The 13244-nt window shown below is 36.4% G+C and overlaps 1 protein-coding gene across 4 annotated transcripts in view; it reads right to left on the bottom strand.

Moving 5' to 3' along the window:
• Window positions 1-13244, bottom strand: part of AMN1 (antagonist of mitotic exit network 1 homolog) — a 79640-nt gene that overhangs the window by 27855 nt on the left and 38541 nt on the right. For all 4 annotated transcript variants that reach the window (XM_065939698.1, XM_065939680.1, XM_065939689.1 and 1 more), the window contains 4 exons: window positions 12469-12601; window positions 10819-10963; window positions 8086-8303; window positions 7720-7776 (listed from right to left, as the gene is read on the bottom strand). In XM_065939698.1, coding sequence (XP_065795770.1) covers window positions 7720-7776; window positions 8086-8303; window positions 10819-10963; window positions 12469-12585 — 537 coding nt within the window. In that variant the 5' untranslated portion in view covers window positions 12586-12601. The remainder of the gene's footprint in view (window positions 1-7719; window positions 7777-8085; window positions 8304-10818; window positions 10964-12468; window positions 12602-13244) is intronic.

The raw sequence follows: 13244 nt of genomic DNA, 5'->3' as shown, positions 1-13244 counted from the left end.
GTGCTGCAGTCCATGGGATTGCAGAGTCAGACACGACTGAGTGACTGAAAAACAGTCACAGATATACACACACATATGTAGAAAGATGTAGAAAGAAAGATGAAATATTCAAACACGGAAGGAAAGATACACAGGCATCTTCAGAAGAGTGGTTACCTCTGATGGAAGAAGGGGAATAAATGAGGGGAGGGAGCTTCAGATATCACATTTAATAATTTTTTAAAAAAGAACTGGCTGGAATAAATGCAGACAATGTTAAAATTCAAGTGGTTGGGTCACAGGTCTCTGTTATAAAAATTTATGTACATTTTCATATATTTGAAATATTATCTATCTTTTGTTTAATGTTCTAATTTGAAACACTTTCTCATTGCTAGTGAGAATGTAAAAGGGTACAGTTGCTATGGAAATAGTATGGCAGTTCCTCAAACAATTTTATATAGAATTAGAATATTATCTAGCTATTTCACTTCTAGGGATATACGCAAAAGAATTGCATGCAGGGATATAAATAGATGTCTATATAACTATGTTCATAATAGAGATATTCACAGAAGACAAAAAGTGGAACCATATCAGTGGATGAATGGTTTTTAAAAATGTCACTATAATGGTAAATTCATAACGACAGAAGATAGAACAGAGGTTGTCAGAGGCTGGGGGAAAGGATAATGGGGATTATTGTTTAAAGAGTAAATAGTTTCTATTTGGGATGATGAAAAAGTTCTGGAGGTAGCTAATGGTGATGGCTGCACAACAATGTGAATATACTTACATCCACTGAATTGTACCCTAAAAATGGTTAAAATAGTAAATTTTACGTATATTTGCCAACATAAAAAACTTTTAAACAATTCTGAAAGTAAGATTCAACTAATAGTTGATATGTATACTTATGGTAGTGGTTTTTCTTTTCTATTGAAAAGTTGATATTATGTTGGTGTACATATTATTATAATTAATCATGTCTTAAAAGAAACTTGAATATATTGAAAATTCTTGAAAACTGAGGAGAAAGCATCATATTCTACATGGAAAAGGCATCGTATGATATGAATTCACAAGGTGACAGACAATGAACCCTTTCAAGGATCACAGCCTTGTTGTGGGGCAGGGGCTTGCATAACTCACTGAAACTATGAGCCATGCCATGCAGGGTCACCCAAGACAGACGGACCATACTGAAGAGTTCTGATAAAAGGTGGTCCACAGGAGGAGGGGTTGGCAACCCACTCCAGTATTCTTGCCTGGAGAACCTGATGGACAGTATGAAAAGGCAAAAAGATATGACACCAGAAGATAAGCGCCCCCCAGGTACGAAGGTGTCCAATATGCTACTGGGGAAGAGTGGAGGGCAATTACGAACAGCTCCAGAATGAAGCAGCTGGGTCAAAACGGGAACAGCACTCACCTGTGGATATATCTGGTGGTGAAGTAAAGTCTGACGATGTAAAAAACAATGTTGCATAAGAACCTGGAATGTAAGGTCCATGAATCAAGGTAAATTAGATGTGGATAAGAAGGAGATGGCAAGAGTGAACATTGACATCTTAGGAATCAGTGAACTAAAATGGACGGGAATGGGCAAATTTAATTCAGATGACTATAATGTCTACTACTGTGGGGAAGACTCCCTTAGAAGAAGTTGAGTAGCTCTCACAGTCAATAAAAGAGTCCACAGCGCAGTACTTGGGTGCATCCTCAAAAATGACAGAAAGATCTTGGTTCATTTCCAAGGCAAACCATTCAACATCACAGTAATCCAAGTCTATGCCCAAACACGGATGCTGAAGAAACTGAAGCTGACCGATTTTGTAAAGACCTAGAACACCTTCTAGAATTAACACCAAAATAGATGTCCTTTTCATCCTTGGGGATTGGAATACAAAAGTAGATAAGTCAAGAGGTTCCAGGAATAACAGGCAAGTTTGGCCTTGGTGTACCAAATAAAGCAGGGCAAAGGCTAGCAGAATTTTGTCAAGAGAACACACTGGTCATAGCAAACACCCTTTTCCAAAAACACAAGAGATGGCTCTACACATGGGCATAACCAGATGGTCAATACCAAAGTCAGACTGATTATATTCTTTAAGCCGAGGATAGAGAAACTCTATACCTAGAGCCAGAGCTGAGTGTGGCTCAGATCATGAGATCCTTATTACAAAATTCAGGCTTAAATTGAAGGAACTAGAGAAACTAGGCCATCCAGGTATGACCTAAATGAAATCTCTTATGGTTATACAGTGGAGGTGATGAATAGATTCAACAGATTAGATCTGGTAGAGAGAGTGCCTCAAGAACTATGGACATTTATATGAGGTTATTATTAAATGAGGTTTATAACATTGTACAGGAGCAGTGACCAAAACCATCCCAAAGAAAGAGAAATGCAAGAAGGCAAAGTGGTTACTTGAGGAGGCTTTACAAATAACTGAGGATAGAGGAGAAACAAAAGGCAAGGGAGAAAGGGAAAGATACATGCACTGGATGCAGAGTTACAGAGAATAGCAAAGAGAGATAAGAAAGCTTTCTTAAATGAACAATGCAAAGAAACAGAGGAAAACAATAGAATGAGAAAGACTAGAGATCTCTTCAAGAAAACAGGAGGTATCAAGGGAACATTTCATGCAAGGATGAGCATGGTAAAGGACAGAAATGGTAAGGACCTAACAGAAGCAGAAGATATTAAGAAGAGGTGCAAAAATACACAGACCTATACAAGAAAGGCCTTAATGACCCAGATAACAATGATGGTGTGCTCACTCACCTAGTGGTGGACATCCTGGAGTGAGAAGCCAAGTGGACCTTAGGAAGCATATTATGAACAAAGCAAGTTGAAGTGATGGAATTCTAGCTGAGCTATTTCAAATTCTAAAAGATGATGCTGTGAAAGTGCTGCACTCAACATGCCAGCAAATTTGGAAAACTCAGCAGTGGCCACAGGCCTGGAAAAGTTCAGTTTCCATTTCAATCCCACAGAAGGGCAATGCTAAAGAATACTCCAACTACCATACAATTGCACTCATTTCACATACTATCAAGGTAATGTTCAAAATTCTTCAAGCTAGGCTACTTGTATGTGAACAAAGTAGTGAACAGTATGTGAACAGTACGTGAACAAAGAGCCTTCAGATGTACAGGCTGGGTTTAGAAAAGGCAGAGGAACCAGAGATCAAATTGGCAACATTCACTGGATCATGGAGAAAGCAAGGGAGATCCAAAAAAACATCTACTTCTGCCTCATTAACTATGCTAAAGCCTTTGACTGTGTGGATCACAACAAACAGTGGAAAATTATTAAAGAGATGGGAAACCTATCATCCTGTCTTCTGAGAAACCTGTATGCAGGTTAGAAACAAGAATTAGAAGTGGACATGGAATAATGGGCTGGTGAAAATTAGGAAAGGAATACAAGGCTGTATATTGTCACCTTGCTTATTTCACTTATATGCAGAGTACATCATGCAAAGTGCCAGGCTGGATGAAGCACAAGCTGGAGTATAAGACTGCTTGGAGAAATATCAACAATCTCAGATATGTAAATAATACCACTCTAATGGCAGAAAGTGAAGAGGAACTGAAGAGCCTCTTGATGAAGGTGAAAGAGGAGAGTGAAAAAGCTGCCTTGAAACTCAACATTCAAAAAAACAAGATCATGGCATCTGGTGCCATCACTTAATGGCAAAAAGTGGAAGCAGTGACAGGAGGCAAAAAGTGGAAGAAGTGACAGGTTATATTTTCTTGGGTTCCAAAATCACTGTGAATGGTGACTGCAGCCATGAAATGGAAAGATGCTTGCTGCTTGGAAGGAAATCGATGACAAACCTAGATAGTGTATTAAAAAGCAGAGACTTCACTTTGTTGACAAAGGTTCTTATAGTCAAAGCTATGGTTTTTCCAGTAGTCATGTATAGGTTGGGAGAGTTTTTTAAAAGGTCCTAAATTCACATTACTAAATTGTTTCCCATGAAGTTTATATTGCAAATTTGAAATTTTTGCTGGGACCTGTATTTGTCAGAATTGAATATTTTCTTTTTTTAAATGTCTTAATATATTTTAAATGAAACCTGTGTTGAACACTGTTCCTTCCATCTGTTGTTCTCATTGTATGTTATTGTTGTTCAGTTGCTAAATTGTGTCCAACACTTTGTGACCCCATTCTGTAGCACACCAGGCTTCTCTGTCCTCCCAAGAAAGGCTGAGTGCTGAAGAATTGATGCTTTCAAATTGTGGTGCTGGAGAAGACTCATGAGAGTCCCTTGAACTGCAAGATCAAACCAGTCGTTCCTAAAGGAAATCAACCCTGAATACTCTTTGGAAGGACAAATGCTGAAGCTGAAGCTCCAATACTTTGGCCACCTGATATGAAGAGTTGACTCATTGGAAAAGACTCTGGTGCTGGGAAAGATTGAAGGCAAAAGGAGAAGGGGGTAGCAGAGGACAAGATGGTTAGATAGCAACACCAATCCAACGGACATGAATGTGACAAAACTGTAGAGGGTGGTGGAGGACAGAGGAGCCTGCTGTGCTATGGTATGGGGTCACAAAGAGTGGGTCATGACTGAAGAGACTGAAGAACAACAACAGACAATGACATGAAATTGATCCACTTGTGTTGTTTTAGGGACTTAATTATAGTAAAGGAAGAAAAAGTGATATGTCCCAACACATGATTATTTCCTATAGATAAAAGCTGTAAATAAGCTAAAGTACCAACATCAGAAAAACAATTAAGGAAAAGTGATACATAACATGGACAGATTTTGTTTTCTGATATGACAGTGCCTAGAACTTAGTAGATACTCAATAAATATTTGTTTAATAAATAATAATTTTTTTCACAGCAAATTAAATTTTAACCATAAAAGATTGTAGAAAACTATAAAATGACTGTGATATAAAGTTAAAAATATGACAGTATTTATTGAGGTACTACTGTGTGACTGGAACTGTAGTAAAACCTAGGTATAGAATAATGGCCGAATAATGAACAAAATGATCTGCTCTCACTGAGAACTCAGACCAATAGAGATTTCAGAGTCAATACTGACATTCAATTAATGCTGTGTGTGTGTGAAAGGCGCTCAGTCGTGTCCAACGCTTTGCGACCCCATGGGCTGTAGACTACCAGGCTCCTCTGTCCATGGAATTCTCCAGGCAAGAATACTGGAGTGGGTAGCCATTTCCTTCACCAGGGGATCTTCCCAACCCAGGGATCAAACCCAGGTCTCCCACATTGCAGGCAGATTCTTTACCGTCTGTGCCACCAGGGAAGCCCATAAATGCTGTAACATATATTTTTACTAAATGGCAATCTTCAGGAGAGGTTCTTAGACTTTTAATCAAGTTTATTTTTAAATTATAAACTATTTAGCAACCTTGATATTTAACTTCCCAGAAAATGAAAGTGAAAGTCGCTCAGTCGTGTTCAACTCTTTGAGATCCCATGGACTATGCAGTCCATAGAATTCTCCAGGCCATAATGCTGGAGTGGGTAACCTTTCCCTTCTCCAGGGGATCTTCCTAACTCAGGGATCGAACCCAGGTCCCCCACATTGCAGGTGGATTCTTAACCAGCTGAGCCACAAGAGAAGCCCAAGAATACTGGAGTGGGTAGCCTTTCGCTTCTCCAGCAGATCTTCCCGATCCAGAAATTGAACCGGGGTCTCCTGCATTGCAGGTGGATTCTTTACCAACTGAGCTATGAGGGAAGCCCCTAACTTTTAGGAACTGAACAAATTAAAAGCAACAGGTTAAAAATGGGATATCTGAAAAATGTAGGTATATATATTACCCAAAAGAGAAGAATCGGTTAAAAAAAATGAAAATGTTTGCATTTCAGTTTGTCAGAAATTGTGGTCACAAAGATGCAATGAGTCAAATGTTAAAATATATTCCTTTGTTTAAGGAAGGAATTAAGTTCTAACAAATTTTAGAAAAATTTTCATTAAAATATTTTAATACTTACAGAAATAAGCTTGGGAAAGCTGAAAAAATGAAAAATTCAATAATATTACAATGACCAATGCACTGGTTATTGGATTTTTTCCTCAGTCTGCCTAGGTGCTCTTTATTTTATAAAGCTGAAGTAAATATGTAGGTATATTCCCTACCACTGCACAGCAACTAATTTCCTGGTGGTTTTATTAGGAAGTGATAAACTAAGTTAACTGTTTGAGAGCTTTGATAAAATTGATGGTGATTATAGGATAATGTTGTAAAAATAAAATAACCTAATGAATATAAAGCAGTAACATGGAGGATAGCATATCAAGTGCTCAACAAATGTTTGTATTTAAAACAGTAAAAGTTCTGGCAGTTTATTGCCCCTACAGTTAGAATGCAATTTGAAATTTGAAACTTCATTTTTAAAAAAAAAATTTCTTAATGAAAAGATTCATAAAAATATATGTGCTATTTTATATATATAAACACATACACATATATATACACATAAGCAGGATGCAGATATATAAACATCACAAAAAAATTCTTTGGGCAATAAATCAAGCAGAAATATTTTGGCAAAAACATGGCAACACCATTCTAATAGTGGTTACTAACATGTATAATTCATTTATAGGCTGCTTACTTCCAAAAAGGATTTGATGTGACTTTTTGTTGAAAAGCACAGCTTTTAATTAAGAGTAAAAACAAACTAAAACACTGTAAACTGGGAAAGGAAAAAAATTAAAATCTTGGGACAAACCATTTCTTAATATTTAAAACAGGTTATAGGTGCCACATCCATCATTGAATACAAAGGAGGAACACTAATTTAAGATCTTTTTAAACAGCTGCACAATGCGGCTTCTGGGGGAGGAAAAACCTTTTCTCTACCCGCTTATATTTGTCTCTGGAAGCCTTTAAATTAAACTGACAATAAGACAAGAGGAAAGGCAAAATTTATTCACAAGCTCACAAAGGTCATGGTTCAAAGAAATGGCTTGAATCTAGTTTAAATACCATCTTAATAGGGGAAGAGGAGGGGGAGAAAGGATACTTAACAGTCATACAAATGACTTTTAGGGAAGACAAAATGGACCTTTAGGAAAATAGATGGGAGTTATGATAATCTTGTGACAATGTCTATTTAATGCGATTTCTCATCTGGAAATCTTTCTTAAAAAGGATTTGAGGCATTTGAATTCTTTTGGAAGTGTCTGCTTTTAGGTAGATAGTGGGGGTGGGAGGTGGTTCAGATGGAAGTCTTTTTTTTTAGCTTCTGTTGTTTCTTAGACATCTTCAGCTCAAAATAATCTTTATGCCATAGTGGTATATTCTGGATGCCTTCATAGATTCAGAAAAAGATGATCAAGAGAGAATAAATATGATGTCAAGAAGAATACACTGGCAAGAGCATAAGTAGTCCTAGTAAAAATATCAGTCAGACATGAAAATTCTAAAGGATATCATTTTACATTGATAAATTTTTATTATCTTTATCCATAATAAGACTATCCTTAAATGTATTAGAAGTTAAAACCTCTGGAAAATAAGAACATTTATTGAAAGTAAAATGGGTTTTCTATAAAGCATACTTTACCTCCTAACTTTACCAGTTTTTTTTCACTCTGGAATAAAGAGGTGGAGGGGGAAAAAGTCCTTGGAAATACCTAATTGAGAATAAGGCACTGGCTGTCTTCTAGGTTTAATAAAGAATTTCTGAGGATAATATAAGTTCAGTTATCATCATCTTTATAGATATTTTAAAATTACCTCTAATTTCTTGGCACAAGGTCCACTAACAAGCGCAACCACACCATGGTCGGATACCTAAGCAAAGGGAAAAAGAACACAGCACATAAATGGAGAAGATGGAAGCATATTTTTCTAAAAATTATTATTTAGATATTGTTTTATTTCCTCCCATTTAGCAAACATGTGTTTTAGCCACACATACCTTCCACCCTTACTTAAAACAATTGAGGGGAGGGTGCAAATTATATTGCAATTATTTAATTATCAAAATATGAAGTCAATAATTTCAGCAACAACAAAAAAATTGTGTTCTGATGAGTTATGGAAATACACTGGGCAAATAAATACATAGAGTCTCTACATTTCAAGTGTTATTTCATTTACCTGAGTAGCTGAAAAATCAACACACTGCAAAAATGCGCAGTTTTCTCCTAATGCCTGCAAGGACACATCAGTAATACCTAAGCAGCCTCCTAAATCAATGATCTTTAACAGCCGGCAATTGAGTGCAAGAGCAAGGACTCCTTCATCAGTGAGATTGCAGCATCTTTTCAAAGAAGCTTCATGCAGGTAAGAGCAAGATGAAGCCACAGCTTTTATTCCTGAGGGAAAATATAATTCTGTATCAATGAACTTTAGATGTTTATATATGAGAAATGTGACTGATTTTTATTTTAGTAATCACCAGTACTGATACATCCAATTAGCCTTTTCCAAAGTAGTTCATGTGGGGAATATACTATTTTTTCAGTGATGCTGTCATTATTTAAAACTCTTTTAGAATGTTTCAAGAATTTTCTATACAATCTGTAGTATATTCTTCAGAATATCTGCAATTAATGACATGACTTTTTTTTTTAAATTTTTAAAATTTTTATTGGTTGGAGGCTAATTACTTCACAACATTGCAGTGGGTTTTGTCATACATTGACATGAATCAGCCATGGAGTTACATGACATGACTTTTTTATGACTAGATTTGCTTTTAGGAAATGACCAAAAATCATTCAGAACCAAATTAGGTAATTAAATAGTAGATGATTCTCCTTTTTGTTAAAAGTTTTAAAGTAATAAAGTTAATTTTCTTATAGACTCTGAAAAGAAATCAAAAGTTAAATGCCACAAATGTCTTAAGTAATAGCTTTCATGCTTATCCTTAGAAATCATACCCATGTTTCTGGGTTTTCTCCTCCCTCCTTGATTCTACCCTTTCCTACTACCATGCTCCTTCTCTGGCAGCCTGGACGAATCTCAGATTTTACTGGGGGTCAAGAAAAGAGAGGCCCTTAAATCCAATTAAACTGATGTAAAAGCATTTTGGTGACAGGTATATGATGATGTGCCATATAAATAAAAAGTACTGAAGGAATGCTGGGCTCTTCAATCATGGACAAACATCATAGCACTGTTAAAAGACACCTTTATGGGCAAAATACACAAAATGGAAGATGGTAAATTTGTGTGTAGGTCATTTTATTGTTTACTATGTCTTAAGAAAGAACTCTTACTTTATTAGTGTTCAGCATGAAAGTTCTTTTTAGAGAGTCAGTATTTGTGTAAACATTTTAAAACTTATGCTTCCTTGCAACATTATGAATATCCTAACTTGCTAACCAAGCTAACTGTAAAATAGAGCCAACTACCTACAAAATTTTCCAGAAACCTAGGTAGCCAAATAACTCCCTCTCTCTTATATTGAAAAGAGTAAAAATTTTAATATTTTTAAAAACTGGTAAAAATCCATTAATTCATGTAACAGTCACACTGATACATGCATTCTGCCTGGTTATAAAACACTGTAACTGGACAAGGTCGGTACCAAACCCAATTTCACTTCCTGCCACTCAGAAGATCAATACTCAAGAGACAAGTGTTGGTGGAAAACTTAAAGGTGCTTTAGTCAGGAAGCCAGCAAGCTGGGCAGATGGGAGACTGACATCCTTAAAAGCATCTCCAAATTGCCAGTTGGAAGATAAAGGTTCTAAAGCCTGTGTGAGGGAGGGGGCTGCAAGGTACACAAGCAGTTCATACACAGTTCTCAGATTGGTTGGCATCAAGGTAAAGTTTCAAACATCACCAGTCTTCTGGTTTCAACTGGTCTGGGGTCTACATGCTTGCAGTCAGCAGTTTTCATCTGGTCTGCTTCCTGTGAAAACAACTTATGAGTGTGTGTTAGATCTTTATATCTTTCAGAGAACTGGGCGTTTAGTGATTTTGCTATGTGACTGGCTTATGGTCTAAATTGTTTCAGCTTCCCTGCCCATGTCCTTGAGGTTGGTATCTGGAATTAAGCAAGCAAGATTAGTTCTTTCTTAGTCAATTAGTCATTGTCTAAAATAGTTTTGAGGCATGCTTAGGTCAGCAGGAGTGGAAAATACATGTTTCAAGTTTTGTGCAGTTCAAAATGGGGCAACTTGAAAATACACATTTCAAGTTTTGTGCAGTTCAAAATGGGGCAGTTCTGGCTACAAAACTATGTGTTATACAGGCTGATGGGAGAGAACCTAGTAAATATTTGCTAATGATTTAACTTTCTGTTGTAATATTACAACAAAAAAGTCTTAACAACGTTATGAACTGGTCATTTCTTGTTTCACTATACTAGGCAAAATATTTAAAATATTTATCTAGTCATGTTTATTTTAAATATGTTTAAAATTTAAGTAGTGACAATGTATTTCCTAACTTTCAGCACTGATTATAAGCAAGAATTCTAATTAGGATTCTCTAGTTTATTTTGAATATTTTTATTGATAAATATAGTTTCTATTTCTTTGACACCTTCAAACTGTTCATGGGGTTCTCAGAGCTGACTCATTGGAAAAGACCCTGATGCTGGGAAAGATTGAAGGTGGGAAGAGAAGGGGACGACAGAGGATGAGATGGTTTGATGGCATCACCGACTTAACGGACATGAGTTTGAGCAAGCTCTGGGAGTTGGTGATGGACAGGGAAGCCTGGAGTGCTGCAGTCCATGGGGTAGCAAAGAGTTGGACACGACTGAGCGACTGAACTGACTGACATTTTCATAGTATCTTTTAGCATATTTTCCCCTTCTCTGCTCCAAAACTATGGTGAATAGTTCTCTACCAATTTGTTCAGTGTTAATAAACATACCTTTTGACGTTATGGAAATTCGGTTTTCTTTTGAGGAATTTAAATTTAATTTCTTCAGTTTTCTGCAGTTACATAGGTGCAGGAGAGCAGTATCTGAAATATCACAGCTTCGTAGATCTAGAGTTTGGACTTCAGGATGTAAAATCTATAATACATACATTATTTTTAAAAATTAAAATTTCCTATAAACATAAATATTTATTCCATATTCAGTGTTTTAATGGTCATAACAGAGAAGTGGCAGGTGAAAACTATAGCAAAGAATACAGAAATGCATTTGTGTGAAGACAGATACAAAAAGCAGAAAAAACCAAGTCTACCTCCAACTGAGGGTACAGCTTATAGTGTCCCCAAAGTCTTATTGTGACACAGAGCTCTACTGAGACAGCTGGTACAGAATAAGAACATATTAGATATGAAAGCAGAACCAAGGTAGTGGGGTGCTTATCCTCTTCCAGTAGCTTCTGACTATTATGAGAGATTCTAGCTATGTGCCTCTTTGCTCAGCAGGCACGAGTCTTTAATCTCTGTAGGCAGGGAGTGATGATAGTTGCAAACCCATTTTACAGTTAAGAGAACTGAGGTTCAGTGTCAGAAAGAGTGGCAAAGCTGGTATTTTTATTCAGGTCAGAAGCTTTACTATACATTCTCCCTTACAGAATTGTTAATTTTAGCTTAATTAGGGAAAGGGCTTCCTAGGAAGCTCAGTTAGTAAAGAATCTGCCTATAACGTGGGAGACCTGGGTTCAATCCCTGGATACAGAAGATCCCCTGGAGAAGGGCATGGCAACCCACTCAGTATTCTTGCCTGGAGAATCCCATGGACAGAGGAGTCTAGTGGGCCATAGTCCATGGGGTCGCAAAGAGTCAGACACAACTGAGCAACTAACATATATATAGGGAAAGGGAGTAAGTATAAGTTAGATGGGGTGAGGAAGCCAGAAGAAGAATGAAGAGTCTAAAAGAATGATTTTTAACTGATTGTTATCCCTGAATGGATAAAATCAATCTAGTAGGCTATGATCAACATTTTTTAATTGAAATAAGACATACTAGAATAAAATAGAAAATATCCAAGTGTACTGCACACTGTACTGTTACATGTAGGTGTGGTTTGTGTCTTAGAGTCACAATGTAACATTCCTATTTCTTCTTGTGGGTCTTTTTTTGTCATTTGTCTTTTCACTCTGCATTTTAATTTTTCCTAGATTTACTAAGGTATACTTAACTGAAAAGTTTAACATTTCTTGAAAATATGCAGTTCATGGATGTTGGTACCATGAAGACAAGGGGAATAACTGAAGGAACAGTGGGAGAAGAGTTTTAATTTTTATTTTACTTGTTTTTTGGCTGCTCGGCATGTGGGATCTTAGTTCCCCAACCAGGAATGAAATCTGTACCCCCTGCATTGGAAGCGCAGAGTCTTAACCTCTGGACCCCCAGGGAAGTCCAGAGATTCCTCCAGGAAGTCAATGGGAGATTTTTTTTTAGAAGCTATTGCACAAGGACAATATGGTTATCTGGAGAAAAAAGAACTTTAGTATATTCTAAAATTACTCATCCTAATATAAAACATTGTTCCAAAAATCTGAAGCCATAGCTGAATAGTAAAATATAATAAGCTTGCTTTGCAGTTGTATATATTCTTACCTCACTTATGTTTGAATCTGTTATCTGCCCCTGCACGCTCATAATTTTGATGAGTCTATCTTTTATGTTGGGTGGCAAAGGCTTAATGTCTGTGATGTATCTAGAAATATTCTTCATGAAGCACCAAAGGCATCTGAAATACAAATATAATACAGTAAATTACATTATACAGGTATTGACTCCTAATATTTGTTTAATGCATTTGTTAGTACTTAGTTCTTTCATAAACAAGAAAGAAAAAATGGGTGTACATTGTATATGAATATTTACAACTTAAGTTTGGTAAGATTCAAAAGCCTCAGTTATGAACAAGTTGCCCTTTACCTCTACAACTTTTTCTCAGCATCCATCACTTACTAAAATGCATTCTAAATGACAAAGAATTTTTCTTAAATCAGTCTCTCCAATTCCTAAGATGTGCAGTTACCACCAAGCTTTCAGTCACATATATTCCTAAGTAAACACTAAACTAGGGCCGATTAATTGACAAATTTTATGTGTTAATCCAACAAACTTGCTTTCCCTATTTTTCTTAAAAATTGTACAGGTATAAGAACCAAGAAAGAACTGTAACCACGAAGATGCCACAAACAGTACAAATCAGAGAGATAGTAACCTTAGTGCCAGTATTATGTGTCACAGATTTATCAAGGCAGGCAACAACCAAGACCCATACAACCAACATACTTCATATTGATATGTGGCCTGAAATTCCAGCTATCTGAGATACTTGTATGGTAAATAAATACAAATCTTTCTTAGTTTCTGCCCACAAA

This window comes from Muntiacus reevesi, chromosome 1, assembly GCF_963930625.1.
Source record: "Muntiacus reevesi chromosome 1, mMunRee1.1, whole genome shotgun sequence".
NCBI lineage: Eukaryota > Metazoa > Chordata > Mammalia > Artiodactyla > Cervidae > Muntiacus > Muntiacus reevesi.
Note: the sequence above shows the minus strand (reverse complement) of the source record. Positions and strands in the feature narration are given on the sequence as shown.